The 17,345-nt window shown below is 36.7% G+C and overlaps 1 protein-coding gene across 2 annotated transcripts in view; it reads right to left on the reverse strand.

The window, feature by feature from the left end:
* TPP2 (tripeptidyl peptidase 2) overlaps positions 1 to 17,345 on the reverse strand; it is a 48,795-nt gene that overhangs the window by 7,511 nt on the left and 23,939 nt on the right. Inside the window, exons 19-28 of one of the 2 annotated variants that reach the window (XM_048072683.2) lie at positions 16,739 to 16,839; positions 15,164 to 15,260; positions 14,761 to 14,898; positions 13,026 to 13,270; positions 12,749 to 12,827; positions 10,856 to 10,894; positions 4,838 to 4,989; positions 4,621 to 4,717; positions 3,552 to 3,682; positions 2,049 to 2,256 (exon numbers count right to left, since the gene is read on the reverse strand). In XM_048072683.2, coding sequence (XP_047928640.2) covers positions 2,049 to 2,256; positions 3,552 to 3,682; positions 4,621 to 4,717; positions 4,838 to 4,989; positions 10,856 to 10,894; positions 12,749 to 12,827; positions 13,026 to 13,270; positions 14,761 to 14,898; positions 15,164 to 15,260; positions 16,739 to 16,839 — 1,287 coding nt within the window. The remainder of the gene's footprint in view (positions 1 to 2,048; positions 2,257 to 3,551; positions 3,683 to 4,620; positions 4,718 to 4,837; positions 4,990 to 10,855; positions 10,895 to 12,748; positions 12,828 to 13,025; positions 13,271 to 14,760; positions 14,899 to 15,163; positions 15,261 to 16,738; positions 16,840 to 17,345) is intronic. The other variant, XM_048072684.2, reaches the window with a different exon arrangement.

A 17,345-nucleotide genomic window follows, 5' to 3' on the forward strand; every position in this document is an offset into this window, starting at 1 on the left:
AACAGATTGCCCCAGCTTGTGTTCGATCAGGTTTTGAATACCTCAAAGGACTGAGACTTCAACACCCACATGGGAACCTCATTCTAGCACTGGATCGCCTTCACAGAATAAAGCTTTTTCTTATGCTTAAGTAGAAACTCATGTGTTTTAGTTTTTGCCCACTGCCTCCCATCCTGTTGCTGGGAACAGTGCAAAGAGCCTGGCTGCCCCAGCACCACCTATCTATTCACACTGAAAAGATCTACTTGAGGCTTCTCTTCTCCAGGCTGAACAGTCTCAGCCTCTCCTCATACAACAGATGCTCCAGTCCCCTAACCTTTGTGGCCTTCATAATATAATACTACGCATGCTAGTAATCACAACTGTGCTGATACAGGGCAATTTGTTCAGCAGTGAGAGACCACAGAAAACAAACTGTACATGGGCCAGATGGGTAGAGTAAGTGAGGCTACGTATGGGTACAGGACAGGCTGCAGAAAAACATGGGACGACGTACCTCCCGTGTCATTAGGGTACAATAGACTCATTTTCTCCACGTTCAGAAGCCACCAGATTCAAAATATCCCAAGCACTCTAGAATATTTCTGCACTAGAAGTATCCCCAATCAGTTTAGATTTCATTTTGACTGGTAATACCAAGAGGGAAAGCAAACAAACACACTGCATAACATGAAAGAAGTCATTTACATATGAAATGCTACTACAAGGTTAAAAAAAAGTTGGCCTTTTAGTTCTAATTTAACCATAAAGAAGAATCTATTTTCAGAGCGAAACCTGAACATGAACTTAGACATGGATCCATGCTTGGATCCAAGAGAGAGGTTCAAATCCCTAATCTGTTCAATTCAAGACAGAATTACTCATTCCAGACCAAAACGCTTTTCTTGATCAGCTTCCAACAGGATGACTATACTGACAGTTTTTCCACTGAAAATATTCTCATCATGTTTACAACCAAAAGATAAAAGTAGGACAGGTTTCACTACACTGGAACACAATACTGCATTTAAAGATAGGCAGCAGGAAAATCATGTCACACACAACATGATTAAAGCATAAAATCTGCTACCACAGAATACTATAATTGGTTAAAGATTAGAAGATGAATGCTTAAAAGATGTATGTGTACAAGAATATATACACTAAAGAAGTGAGGGTAGACACCATCAACCTTCTTGTTCAGGCCTCCAGTTCAAGCACAAGTTCTTAACCAGGAAGAGTCCTTACTGTCAAGTAAATTAAGTAATTTAATTTTTTTCTTTTGTAACTATCTGAAGTGCTTTGGCAATTTAACTGAAATATAAATAAATACACTGGTCACATCATCTTCCACTAACACAGCCATATGTAGAGTTACACACAGCAACTAATTAAATAATACAGAATAACGCAACCATTGAACATACAAAATCAACTCAGAATATTAAAAATCCTACAACTATAATGCTACTATAATGCCTCAAGGGATTTTTGTTCTGGAATAGCTGTCTTGAACGAAGCAGACAAACTTAAGTCTCAGGATTAGGAACCTTGAAATAACAGAGAATTTTGTGCTAATCAATTTAAGTGTAATCATTTCCAAGGGTTTCTTCTTTTACCTCTATAGACATTACTAACAGCAAAACACAAAACTTCTCTTGTCCATAGTGTAGAAGAGCCTACAGAATGCAGGACTGAACAGAGAAGGGATGCTGCACACCTGTGTACAGCTGGAACAGCTCAGAGGTTAAACCAAACTATTGCCTGAAAGGTACAGAAAGAAGCAATTCAATAAAGCAAGCACCTTTTTTGGAAATCTGGTACTGTTGTACACCCTTCCCTTAACCTTTACATTAACATGCAGAGAGCCATCCCTTACCACGGTTCTCATAGACTTCACAAAACCTCTGTGGAAAAAGGTCATTAAGGAAGCACAACTTATGGGGACAGCGTGAAAAAGCAGAAGAGAGGAACGTATGAGGCTGTGCTCACAAAGGTGGTGCATAATTCCGGGAGAGATCATCTAAATATACAACATGCAAAAGAAAAAGTCTGCTCTGCTCTCTTACCTTGCTGTCAAAAAGATCAGTCCATTTTGTTGTTTCCCAGAATGTCTCTGTCAAGGCTTCTGAGCAGCTCTCGTGATCTTCATCTTTGCCTTCAGTATCACTGGAAGCGGCCCCATCTTGGGCCTGCAGATGAAGAAGCTGGTCAGCCAGTGCACTTCCTTTTCGACAAAGGGCGTCCACTAAAGTACTCTTCTGTTTTTCCATTTCACTAGATAAAAATAGCAAGAAAAAATATTAATGACTTTTCACAGATGTATCATTACGAACAGAATCAGTACTGATTTTAATTGTTATCAGCAGTTAGCACACACGAAATGAAAACAAGCACACAGACCATTTTAAAAATAAAGCTATTTACCATAAATAAAAATAATTGGAAAAAAAATTAGAGATAATCTGCATTATACAAACTCAATTGTTCTTCCAAGTCTGAAACATCTTTGGTGTTTTAAGGCAAGGATAACTCAGGATTTGAAAACTGCATAAGCCAGCATCTAGAAATACAGCTTTACAGTTCTTGGCATTATAAACGGAGTCAAATCCAACACTAACATAAGCAGATACAATTCTGCTGACTTCAAAGGAATTGCATGCACTTAAAGCACCGCTGCATTTGGTGTTCAATTTCAGAAGTTACATTCAACCACATGATCTAATGGGTCAACCTCCCAAGAAATGTTTAGAATGAAATGTATTATGGCATAACTTCGTTTTTATATCAGCAACTCTAGAATTATATGCAAATATTCAGGAAAGTTAGAACAGATAGACTCATTTCACAACTGAAATCTGTATTTTATCTAAAATAACAAGCAAATGTGCACCTCCTCTTTTAAGGGACTTATCTTCAAACCTGTTGCTCTTGTATTTGTGACTAAAACAACACCTCAACACGCACTACAAAATCCACCAGTTACTCTCCAGACTACAGTGTCACGTTCCAATTACTGTCTTCCTAGGGATGTATACTGGTAATTCAGAGGAACATATCTAAAACTAAACTATAAATTCTCAAAAATACTTGTAAGCACAAGTGTGGTCACTATGCCTTTCACAAATTAAATCTTTGGCAATTGGTTATTTCTAAAACTGCTGTCAATTTTGCCCTCTAATCCATAGCCAAGAGGTTGCAAGGTATTATGAAAAGGCAGCTAGCATTCCAAACACACACCTCCACAGCAAGGTCCTAGTGTTCCCTCTGATTTGAGATTTAGCTTTATACAAACTTAATACCCCATTTTTTGGTCTTATTTACATCCTGAAAGCACCTTTGTTTATTTAACATTTCAAAGCAAAAATTTGCACGCTTCAGTGTTCCTGCATTCTTGAAATATAATAAAGAATGAAAACTTCTTGAAAGCAAACTTGAAACTATTTGTGCCTGAAGAAAAACAACTCGTAAGTCATTTAGCAATGTTATAGTCATTCCAATTCTTAACAGCAGAGACAAGGTACATAGATTAGAAAAATAGGATGCAAGAAAATTATTTACTGGGTAGGTACTTTTTTATAGTAGTTGCATCAGGTCTGGGATCAGTCTTCATGGCAAAATAAACTGCTAACGCTGTCTGATCAATATGAGAGATTACAGTATTTGCAGCTTCAACAATTTCATCAAGTCTTTTCATACGTTCCTAAATGAAGAATAAAAAGGTGTTTAGCAATATGAAATCATACTAATTGATTGTTGATTTTACTACCACTAGGATAATTGCAAAGGCACACAGAAATAACAGGACGTGATTCAATATGAACTTCTGAGTTTTTTCCAACTTTTCATGCAGTAACTCCTGATGAGAAGTCTGCATTATCAAGATTTCACACATATGTACTACATTTTACTGAAAATAGATTGTAAAATACAAGGTACGTATAAGCAAAATGCAGTTTTTACAGGAAGAAAAAGCTCTTCCAGTACAAATGAATCCTCTTAACAAATAATGGTAGCAGTTGTTCATTTCACAAAGAAATGCAAAATCAGAATCAAATACACAGAAAAAAATTCTGACTAAAAACAATGACATACAGATGAAGCTGTTTATCTTCAAGATGAACAAAAAAATATACGTAGACTTTTGTTTAATAGTTCATGGTTCTCATTTTTGGCAACACTGACATACGATGGACTTAACCGTGTTATTTAAAAGGATTACTGTCCCCAGTAATTGTCCAGTTGTCTGGGCAATTCTTCTATGAGAAATTACCAATTCAGTGAAGGAGCACAATCGAAAGTGTGCTTGTCTCAGGTACCACTGTTCAGAATAATACCACTGTAACCTGAAGCAGTAAAGAAGCAGCTTTCTCATGTTTACATGTTTTTCATATGTTGAACTGAATAAGGAACAAATGATAAGCAAACATACTTTAGAAGGCTTTCATTCTACTGCAGGGTTAAGGGATTCACGTTAGGGAGGTGGCTTATTATATTATTGCCAGTCTAATTAGAAATTTCTGCTTTATTATACTAAGTACAGCTAAAGCAGTCACTTCAAGACCAAACACGTGGGAAGAAAGATTCAGTTGTTTAGGCAAAACAGATGCAGTGAGACAAAGTTTTGTAATGTTAAATAACCTTTTCAGAATCCAGCTGATGAAGTCTTGCAACATACAGAGGAAGATGATTAGGAAAGGCTTCCTTCAACTCATTGTACATGTCAGGGGTATCCAGCCTAGAAGAGAGAAGGACAGAACATGAAAGTACAGATTCTGGAGTTTTTAATCCTGGCATTAAACATATAGTTTCTTTGTATAGCTGCTTCAAGGTTGTGTAGTAATGACAGCACACATACTTGGTCATCCATTGTATTTTTAGATCTCGTAAAGCTTCAGCAAATTCTTCTTTTACATCTTTTTCTTTTTCCTGTTCTCTCTCTTTTTCTTTGCTGCCATTTTTACTCTTTGATGGTGATGGTATCAGATGATAATGAACTGTAAGAACATCCTGGAGGTGGGAAAAGAGGCACATACTGAGAAGGATACAGTACACTTTCTGATGTGATAGAAAAGCTAAATCATAGCAAGCAACTACTCTGAGCTATAGATACAGTGAGTAAGGATTCCAAGAGCAAACGTATATGTCACTAAGAATTCCGAAACTGCTCTAGCTCTTTTTTTTTTTTTTTTTTAAAAAAAAAAACACAATATGAGGATCTAAGTATCCGAACAGCACACTTGGTATAAGACAAAAAAAAGCTTAAGACTGAACATATCTGATATTTTTGTATTCAGATAATTTTACATAATATTAGTTAGGGAATTGCAAGTTTAATTTTTTTGTTTTTAAAGAAAGCAAATAGTTTGGTTAAAAGGCAAAGGAGTCAGAGATTCTATCCTACAAATGGGGTACTAAACAAACAAATGAAGGTGACTGAATTCTAAAAATACTACAGTAACATAAACATGAATTACACCACAGGATACACAAATTTATTCCTTCTGAGAGAGTATTTCTTCCCTGTTGTGCCTACTGAAAAGCAGGTGCATCCACAGTCAACTGTTTCCCAGTTTGATGCTACAGACTTTCTTTCCAGTTTCACCTGTAGCTGTGCTCATACTAAGCAGACAACAGCTGGATTTTATTTTTGAAAACTTTACATGCTAGCAATGAAATATCACTATAGTTTGAGTTCATGCTACACTAGTTGACAAATATCACATGAAAATCAGCTACAGCTATTAAAATGAAAATCCTAATTGACCTTAGCCAATGCTCTGAAGCCCACTTCCTGAGATAACTTATACATGCATTTCCAAATAAGCCAGCATTAGACTCTAGTCATTGCTTCTAAGACATTACAGCTGGTGGGCGGATGGTTTTTTTGTGTTTTTCATTTACAAACTCTGAGGGCACATGTCCAGACAGCCTATATAGAGAATATTTCACAGAGAAGTTTAAATCCTCCAGATACGATTAGCCTGTTGAATATTACGTAAACTACTGTGTTGCCTGCTCAATTCTTGTGGCAATTTAGGTATTCAAACCAATTATTCCAAAATAGATTTTACGTGAATACATTTCCCATAAATGAAGTCAGTGTTGCATAATGAAATAAAATCTTGTGCACGATTTATTTCACTCAATTAATGAGTATAAAGGTGACTATTACAAACTGTTATGCAGAACTTTGGAATAATGGACTTAAGCACTACACTTCTGAGGCTATGGAAGAACACTGAGGCAGAAAAATTTTATCTGAATGACAATCCAAACAGATCAGGGGCTTGCTAGGGTTTACTGAAAACTATACTGGTAAGACTAAGTGGCAGTATTCCCCCCCCTAAGACAATCCTTCCAGTTATTTAATATGTAATTACAGGTAAAGCACAAAAGTAACATTTACAGATATTTTTTTTAAACCTAGTTTAGATCACTAGTACACATTAAAGTGTAGTTTTCACAGGAACTACTCTGCACACGTGCACTTCAAGTATGATGTGCACGACCAGGCAATACACCTAAACAAGACCTCAGCAGTACCTAGGCCAGAGTGTGACAAAACGCATCATGAAGGCAAAAGCATGCAGTAGAGGGTACAGAAGTCAGGACCCAGTGGTACAGGGGCTAGCTAAGGTAATTAGAAAGGTAGAAACAATGTACTTCATTAAAACAAACCAAACATTTTAAAATGCCTACAAAGTTAGTCCAGTCAGAAAATCTGAATCAGTAATTTACAATGTCTTTTTTAATATAGATCCTATGCTGAGACTAACATTTTCCTAAGAAAGAAACCTGCCTTCCTAGAAATATTCTTCTAGTATTTCAAGATTTCCTTCCTTAAAGTTCTCTTTGAGGGTACTTGGCAACATGTTTGGGGTTATGTATCTAAATGGCCTGTCCATTCTCAAGCCTCGCCTCCATGAGAACTGTGCAGCCCCTGAGTTACCTGAACATCCCAGACAGTGTCCTTGCCCTTAAAGAAAGGCTCATCAGAGCTTAAGGAGAAGAAAGGCAACTCTTCGCAAGAGCTACAGACAGAATGGCAGTGAGCAAGCATATTATACGCTGGAAAGATTACTTGAAGGCAACTTTCAAACTAATGAGGAAGCTACTACCCTTTGTTTATCCTCTAAAAAAAGTAAGCAACATTAAAAACTTTGGAAGTATACATGATACACACTTTGGTCAGTGTGCTCCGTGCACAATTTGATAAGCCTCAGAGGGTTTCCTTTTCACTAGAACTACACACTGTATGCATAAAACATCTACAAGGTGCTCAAAAGAGCTACGCTAAAAATTAACCATTAAATTTAAACATTTAAATTTAGACTTCTGTCTGATGCTTTGACATCTGGTACCTCATGTGGAAAAGCCCTAAAAAATACTGCTATTTGCATTTCAAAGCATTCAACAGAGTAACTAAGCACAGCAAAAAACTTCCTGAAGAAACACATCCGTGGTCTCATTTTCCTTTTAATGAATACCATGCATATGATGTCTGCATACACACAGCTGAAAGCATGTAAGGAATTCATATCTACTTTAAGATGCAAACAGCGTGCATAACATTGGTTATTTTTAAGGCAGTATTCTTGTTTAACTGAAAATTGATCTAGTTCCTTAGAGTCACCAGCCAGGTTGACACAAAATTTGATCAGATACATTCACTTCATTGTATTTTTGAAGGCCTCCTGGTTAGACAGGAATAACGCCTAATGCTGAAAGAAGTAATCCAACATATTTCTTCTTACATTTGACTTCAGATATTTATCAGGCTTTCACTGCCATTTATCTATAAGTGCATAGGAAAGGATGGTAAAGTAGGGAGAAAGATGTATGAGCTCTGTCCTTTAGCCAGCAGGGCAAGGGAGGAGATTCTGCCCCTCTGCTCTGCACTCCTGAGACCCCACCTGGAGCACTGCATTCAGCTCTGGGGCCCCCAGCACAAGAAGGACGTGGCAGTGTTAGAATGAGTCCAGAGGAGGGCCACAAAGATACTCAAGGGGCTGGAGCACCTTTCCTATGAAGACAGGCTGATGGAGTTGGGGTTGTTCAGCCTGGAGAAGAGAAGGCTCTAAGGAGACCTTACAGTGGCCTTCCAGTACCTAAAGGAGGCCTAAAAAAAAGCAGGGGAGGGGCTCTTTGTCAGGGAGTGTAGCAACAGGTCAAGGAGGAATAGTGTTAAACTAAAAGGGTAGGTTTAGATTAGATATAAGGAAGAAATTCTCTCCTGAGGATGGTGAGGCACTGGCACAGGTTGCCCAGAGAAGCTGTGGATGCCCCATCCCTGGAGGTGTTCAAGGCCAGGCTGGATGGGGCTTTGAGGAACCTGGTCTGGTGGGAGGTGTCCCTGCCCACAGCAGGGGGGATGGAACCGGACAGGCTTTAAGGTCCCTTCTGACCCAAATTATTTTGTGATCCTATGATATTGTTGTTCAAAAGTTGCATTATGTAAGGTAACAAAAAAATTGTTTCCTACAGACCAGAAAAAGTCAATTCTGTTTCCATTCTGACCACATACAGGACAAAAGCTGGAGACAAGGGAAGAGTCAGATTCTAACTGCATGACAGAAGTTAGGTTGTGAAAGAAGTAAGGTACACAACCACTGCTTTTTCCCCCACGCAGCTGTTTAGCATGTGCTGCTCCATTAAGAAACAAGCACACTTTTAGGGGTAAATCAGCTTCCCATGCCAAGACAGTGGGGTTCTCTCCACTTCAGTGGGGACCAGTTCAAAGGAAAACATACGTGAATTCTGAACTTTACACTTATCCTATCTGTCTGACAACTGAACTTCGTATTTTTTTTTAAATAAAAAAAAGTTCTGCACTTACAGAAGACAGAAAGATACTTTGTAAAAAACCCACACCTAAGTGTTTCTATTATTGTCTTCAGACAAAATCAAGTCCTCAAAGCAGAATATCAGGGATTAGGTGTACCATTCTGCACTGTGTTTCCAGTAAGGCAAAGACTCTTGTTTACTATGTGAAAAGAACCCATTGACGTTTTTGTCTAGTTACAAAAGAATTAAATGTCTTCTTTGGAAAATCAGGGTGTTATTTTCTGGCATAACCTCAAACTGCTTTCATGCAAAACAGAAGCACTTTACTACAAGAAATGCCCACCCTGGGTTTCTGGTAGTATCATGCACATAGTGGCAAGCTAACAACCCCCCACACCCCAAAAGCAAAACTTTTTCTGCAGAGTAGTCATTAGTATCAGAGCAGAACTAGCATAAAATAAAAATGAGACTTGGAAATAAACACTCCTAATACTACAAGAGGGCCTGGACTTATCTCTGAAAAATAATCTACATGCACCTTTTTGACTGGCCAGGCCACATAAGAGATACAGAAACAAGTTTTTGAGCATGGAAAAATATCTGTGTTGCACATACACTTAGAAGTGACAGGGCAGGGTAAACACTCAAAACTTGTCAACTCGGAAGCCCACAGACTTGTATTCTTGGGAAAAAAAAAAAAAAAACAAAAAACTATTCATTAATGGAGCTCTCATGGATCAATGCACCGAAACACAGTGTGCTTTTACGTATTCACTGCCAGTAGGCTGATGCCTCTTGCAAGTAATAGGTGGAAGTATCCAGAAAAGGAACAGTTTTTATTTTGGCTTGGGTGGGTACACTACTTGGACCTGAACACAGATCTGCTCTAGAAGCAAAGAAAAACCAAACAAACAATAAAACAGAACATGTAGCCTCCTGGATCTGTTCAGTACATTTTGTTAAAGAAATTAAGTTACGATTAGAGATTAACCACCTTATTACAGATCCACTTAGTGAAGACTTTATATCCTATCCACTGGAAACCATGAATTCACACGGGTTTTTAAATCACCTTTCCAGAAGTGATCTGCATAAATTTCAGATGCATATTAAAATACAATTGCAGCAATGTACATTAAAATCCTTCTTGTAAAGCCTGATCACATTCCCTCACAGTTATTACACCAATACCAGATTAAGTTAACAGGCTCAGTTTTCCAGCTCAGCATTAACGAGAAAAAATACAACAAAAAATTAGATTACTGCAATCAATTGTGGCATTCATAGTTCTCACACCTGATTTCTAACAAGAATCCTGAACTCCACAAGACAGTACCGTGAAAACAAAAGAATGCAAATAGCTTCAGAACTTCAGACGAACAAAAGAAAAAACAAACACCTAAACACTAGTTCTATAAAGGTATATTGTTAAAATAGATTTTTATATAAAAAAAAGACAAGCAGTCTTTTGTCTGCTAGGAATACATTGTACTACCTAATGTAAAAGTATGAGAAACCACAAAACTCAACACTTGTGTTAATCACTCCTCCCTCCACCTCCCTGAGATACACCTTACTCACATTTTCTTCCTGAATTCCACTACCTGCTACATCAGTGTACAAACCAACTCAAAACAAGGTACATTCCAATACATCTAAATATTGAACTGAGAGACTTTTCAGTCAACTCCATCCCTGCTAAGAAAAATTCCTTATTGGACTATTTTTTCTACAACTATACCAAAGTCATTGTAAACACTGAAAATCTTGCCACTGAAAATCTTGACTACAAATACTGAAGATTCCTGAGTATCTTACAGAAATAATCATTACAGACCACTAGTCATCATATGCATTTTTATGGCACTTATTGCAGAAGTATTCAGAAGCTCACATGCCTCTCAGCCTTGTAATACAGTAGTGTTTTGCCATTCTACCAGTAGATGTTTTTAAGGTGCTGAAGCAAATGACCCAGGACTAAGGAGGTAGATGAGGGAGACAAATTAAAAATCAATACTGGTAGACAAATTCTTTAAGTCATATGCAAAAAGACTTAAGTATATCTTTTTCAAAAACTAACATTCAGTACCTTTTTAAATTTTCCTTGTCGCTTTGCTGCAGACTGCCCCTGGGAGTTAGAATAACATACTGTAAGAAAACATGCACACACCACACAGGATGGAGACACCTTCTCTGTACAATTATACTTTCAACCTACATATTTTTAAACTGTTAAGTCACATCTATGACCAAACACGCTCTTAAAGCATGCTTTCTTTTTAAAATTAATACAACAATGCATTGGTTTGTATAGTCTGTTATTCCTGTAAGACAAGCAAGTGTTGTTAACCACTTAGCTTAAATTAATGAAGTTACAGAAATTCACTTCAGAAGTACAGATTTCAGATTTTGACTGTTTAGTGGCATTGTTCTGTATTTCTTAATAAATACACAGAAATTAGGTCTATTTTCCCTCAAATTGCACCCTACTTGCTGAACTAGAGAGAACATTGCTACCTATTCCTCTCTTTTTGTCTGCTGGCACACTACAGATTTACTAAAGGCAGTGGAAAGAATTTGATGTTAACTGGTATCATCCTTTTTCCAAAGAAATATGACCATAACAGTAAAGCCTTAGAGTATGACGCATGACAGGCCTCAGCTAGAATTTCTCTCAATGTAAGCTCTTTCATATTCTTCATGAAGAAATTAAATTTGATAGGCAATACCTACTACCTCCTACTTCCCATCCCAGAAATCAGTGTCTAAAAACACTATCTAGTTGTAAAATAAGATAGAAAAGAACTACAACCAACAATTCAAGGAAGCACAGAATTCAAGTTAGGTAAACTATACTGCACTCCTATATTGGATTTAACATCGATTCCATTAGAAGTATACTTGCAACTTTGCAGGAATCACAAGAAATCTAAACCTAATTTTAAAGTACTTCACTATATTTTTAACCCCTCATTCATTCATACTTAGCAGACATTATCTAACTTGCAGTTATACCTAAGACAATACATGCAATTTTCCCCAAAAGTTCTACCCGCAGCCAAATCAGACTGAATAGCTAAACCTGTCTACTGAACAAGATTTAACGGCATGTGCCCACCTCCAAACAGTGAAATGTGGACATAGATAGATTACTTCGAAATACCAGCTAATCACCAGCATTGATTCAAGCTTATTCTCAGCTTTGCCAACTATTTGAAAATATCTGAAGAGCTGAGGGAATCTTCTAGATACCTTAGCACCAGATACACGTACGAGTGACCTGGTTATTATAAGCATTGTTGTGCTACGGATTCATTCAAGTTAGCAAACTTTTTTTTTTTTTTTTTTACAGGTTTGCTGCATTATGAGCAAAAAAAACCTATTGCTTTTTTCCACTGTGACATACAGAGCTTTTATATCATTATGTTGGAGCATACAGTCATATTAGTGGTTGACAACATCAGTGTGCAGCAGGTAAGAATATCTGCTTAAGCATGTGAGTCAGCAAAATGCCTCCTCTTTTGTAAAAGTAACATGTAGGAGTTAAGGAAGCACTCATGTTTTTGCTGAAAACTGTATGCATGCAAGGAAGAGCATAGCTGTTTATCAGAGAACCAACATGCAGAAAACACATGTACATTTTTCATTCAAAAACGATACTAATTAGGCAACTGAACAAAACCACTCTTAAAGACTGCCACACCAACAAAAAAACAGTTGCTTCTAGAAATACAGGGATTCAGAGCCAAGGAGTCAGAATTCAAAAATTAGAAGTTGTAATTAATTTGAAATCGTAAGATGAAAACAAAACTAAGAAGTTATTCTGACTTTATAACAAAACAACTGCTTCTAAAATGTGTTATGTCACTAAAACTGTTGCTCTTTCAAGTACCAAAACCATAAAATACAGTGCTTCCTTGGCATGCCATTTACCCAATTCAGAAGTTTCAGAAAGAGGCCATCATCCATTTAAAATACTCACAGCTTTCTTTCCAAGTTCTGTTTTAGACAATGTAAGAGCTCCTGCAAGATAACATCCTGGTCCTGCTCCTTTTGGTATTCTGTTCAAAGAAAGGAAAGTCTGTATTAAAAACTAGGTCCATTATCGTGCCTTTGGGGCTACAATAAAGAATCCAAACAGTGAAAGAGCAAGGTAAGAGGAATACCGAGCCTAGATAGGCAGACACAGCACAATTTTAGTTAGGTGTAGAGGCAATTGGTTAGATGTAGACAAGAAAACAGGACCTCAGTTAACTTACTTGTCATCAGGCAGAGACGTAACAAAGAACGGCTGACTGTGTTTTGGTGGTAATGTCAAACTGTTGGATTTCTTCTTCCCTAAGAGAGCAAGGCTATGGTTTTCATAAATATCTAAGCTCAAGGTACTAGACAATCTGTGAGAAACAATAAATGGAAGGTCCTTGATGCGATCCAGTTCACTGTTCTGTTCATGACGAATTTGTAACCGAATAGTATAATCTCCTTTTTCCAGTTTCACAGAATACTGAAAGAAAGAAGTTATTGTAAATGTCAAGATTAAATACTTGACCATGCACACAGAAACCCAGAAATAAAACTGTCATGTTTCTCTTGATCCAAATAGCTCGAACCATTTAAAATATGCTAGATAGCTTAGTTTTGGAACCTCCTGAAAATGGAGCACTATCAAGACAAGAGCAGCTGAAGCATTTTGGATTAACTGAAAAAAAAAATTTCAGACCACAAAACAGGATTATATCATTCATTCCTACTATAATACTGTATTAACTGCTCAAATAGAAATCAGACAACTTGCTAAACTTTCAACTCAAAACCTCTTGCAGGTTTGCCTTGATACATTTTCAAGTTACTATGCAACTTTAGGTGTTGTGTGGTTGAGATCACAGTATATTTCCTACCATCTCTAATATTACGGGGCTTTGAGCAATCTGATATAGTTGGAGGTGTCCCTGCTCATGGCAGGGGGGCTGGAACTAACGGATCTTTAAGTTCCCTATCAACCCAAACCATTTTATATGATTCTACACCAGTTTCACACTGAGGGATCCAACATTCCTATGAAGGTCTAAGGCTGCAGTTTAAAGAGCTAGCAGGCTCTTTGACCTGATTCTACAAAGCTTTTCATACATGCAGTTAAGAATAGGCAGATAACATCATCTCTATTTACAAAACAAACACAAAATCCACAGATTCTTAGTTATGAAAATGTTCTTTAATTTCTACTAATTTAAAAAGTCACTTTGTGGATATTTTTAGTGCTAGCACGCTAAGCTTCCTTTAGGATGTTTCTGCTGCTGATGCTATAATACAAAAGGCATCCCTGAGAAGGACAGTTGTTCAGGACTAGCCTTCTCCCAAAATCTCCTTCTAGGTTAGAATCAAGCTTCCTGTTGATATTACTTCCCAGATTAGTAAATTTTTAATTATTTTAGAATTGTTCTGTGATGCAGAACACCAGAGAGGCACAGTGTGGTAGTCCACCAGGTACAGGTAACAAACGATTTTTTTTTTTTTTTTTTTTTTTTTTTAAGATTTTACAGCACTTTAAAAATACAGGGTAAGGGATATATGCTTAAATAAAGCCATTCCTGAACTTTGTAAGATTCAGAAGTCATGCTCAGAAGTTAAAGTCAATCTATTGTACGCTTCCAGTATAACTAATCCTTCCTTTCAAAATGCCTTTGAAAGACAGCAACAGAATTAACTGAGCTTCAGCATTTAGAAGGCTGTTTAGAAGACAAACTGAGGAATAGCGAAGAAAAATCATAATGTCCTATTTCATGGCAACAAACCTGTCAATTGTTTTTTTTTTTTTTATACAAATATATCACCACTGAAAGGTACAATGACTTTACTTGTTCATATCTCTTCACAAGAAGACATTATGACTACGTATCAGAAACTGTTAGGAGCTAACAGCTAGAAAGGTAGAAAAAAATGAAGCTTTCACACTGTGCAGAAAACAAAAGGTAAAATAAATATATAACTCCGTACCTGGTGCGGATAGGCATCTCCTGAACCCATCTGTCTTTTGTTCTGGTCAAAAATAATCCACAGTTGACTGTCAAATTCAGATTCGTACAACAATTCACAAAGAAGTGGACAGCTTGGAGTTACTTCTCCACTCTTCGGCTATGAAAAGAAAGTTCAAAATACTTCATCCACAATTGAATAAAACAACTATAATTATTACACATATTCAAGAAGAGAGCTGACCCGAAGTCATTTCAAGACACGGTAGCTTCTAAAGACAACCAAGTTAAAGTTACTAATGTAGAGAGTCTAGAGTTTAAATCTAGACTTCATTTCTGATAGAAAGGTAAAGTTAAAAACTGCTTTTAGAAAGCATACTATGTTTGTTTATTGACTTGAAAAAAACAACAAGCATAAACTCTACCTGATGGAAGTTATAGGTCAAAATCATCTCATACAGTTGACGATTATTTGGTAAAATATCTCTGGATCCTAAAGGTTTTATTTTCGCACTCACTGGTCTGCAGTTAAAATAAACATAAAAAAACAGAAGGCACTATTAAGCAACGTGTATCTATTGTCAAAATCTGTATTGCTTAAGCATAAATAGATTCTGAAGTACATCTAATAGTACATAGCACAGCATATGTGATAACAGTATTTTAAGAAATGTTAACTACCTAAGCACTACAAATTCTCCAGTTAAAATGAATGTCAGTTCAAAAAGACTACTTAGAAACATTATGGACACTGCCAAAAAAAAGAAATGAACAGAACTCAGCAAGCACATCTAAGTTCAAAATTAAAAGCCTTAAAAAACAAATAGGAAAAGAGAGACTTCAGGATTAAGACAAAAAAACAGGCTGCTATACAACCCTAGTATCTGTGTTGCAATCAGCACATTTATTCACAGATTGAAAGATCAATGTCATAGTAATTAGAAGACAGAGTAAGTGGTTGATAATTGTTTGCTACAGAAATTTATGTCAAAAGAGAATTTATACAAGAAATCAGAGTAATACCACAAAGGAAAAACGTTAACGCATATTGCCTATGTAGAAACTCAGAAACAGTTGGGACAAGCTATTGTTCAGAGAAGCACAAACACCTCAGATCATGAGCATCAAAGAACATCAGCTAAAAACAATAAAATAAGAAAACCACTGGTTTGGAAATAAAGGAACTGGAGAATTAAGGTGGCCTATACATCATATAAGACTACATTTCACATACACAATTCTGACAACCTTTAATGACATTAATGAAATTTACCTATAAGATCCTATCAGCTCTTTGAGTGCAAATCTGCCTCCAAGCACTTGAAATTCAGAAACCTAATAAGAAACCATTTAGCACTCCCCAACCCCTACTTTAAGCCGTACTCAAAAGTACGGCTTAAACTGTATGGCATTTCTTTCTCCTTCTGAAACTACCAGCTTTAGTTATTAGTAATTTTCCAATTGTTAGTAATTTTCAAAAAACCCTTTTCCTCGAAATCAACATGTGTCAGACAGCTGATAACAGAAGAAACACAAAATGTTGTACCAGAGCCTACAAGAAACACTTCCAATCGAGCAAAAAGAGAAAATCTTCCCAGGTCAATATTAGGCAGGATCTGAAGTACCTGCTTAAAAAAAACAACAACAAACAACAAAAAATGACACCAAATAACTCAGTAGAATTTGTTTCTTTAGATCTTAATATGCCTTTTGCCTCTGTCTCTCCTTTAGAGGCACTGGAAAGTTTCTGTAAATTTTTCTTTTAAATTTAGCTCAAGAAAAATAATTTATATGGAAGAAGTCACCATAATTGTCCAATTTTGTCACAGCTAAAAGGAACCAGAAGAAGTGCTGAAAAATTTAATAAAATTTCCCAACTGATACTTCCAAACTCACTTAAGATACTGTAAGAATATTCTTGGTATCCTAGCTGCCACTGTTCATTTGTGACTATTTTAGCCACATTCTGATAGCATTCCCACTTTCCCCAGAAACTGTACCTGAGAGTTTGAACCCAGCTTTTCAGATTTATGCACGGAGCAATATCTTCATACTTCAACATGGACTGAACATCAAATCGTACAATGCCTTCTGAAGCATGCTAAAGAAAAAATACATAATTATGCTTTTATGCATCTGTAACATCAGATGTGGACCATTCAATATGTCCTTTGAAAACATAATGCAAGTTTTATTTATCTACATTAGAAGTAATACTGTGTGAGTTTGAAAGTGTCACAACCCTATATCTGTTTTACAAAAACAGATTCACTAGGACATAAAAAAAACACATCATCAATAGGACCAAAAGTCTGTTATATTTTTTTTTTCCAAGACTATCTATTATCCACTTTTCAGCTGGTCTGATACTGCTGGCATAGGAGGAGCTTGAACCTGCTTTAGTAAAAAGGCTGTTATGTATGACACCAACACCACCTCTTCTTCCTCCTGCTCTACTAATTCAAGACCCGGTACCTTAGTGCAATGCAACCTTATTTTCCCCCCCCCAAGTTACTCAGCTCTTAGAGCATGAATACATTCAACGTCATCTGTGGTAAAGGTATAATATTCTCTGACCCTTATCTAAAAAAAAAAAAAAGAGAAGGA

Source organism: Anser cygnoides, chromosome 1 (genome assembly GCF_040182565.1).
Source record: "Anser cygnoides isolate HZ-2024a breed goose chromosome 1, Taihu_goose_T2T_genome, whole genome shotgun sequence".
Classification (NCBI taxonomy): domain Eukaryota; kingdom Metazoa; phylum Chordata; class Aves; order Anseriformes; family Anatidae; genus Anser; species Anser cygnoides.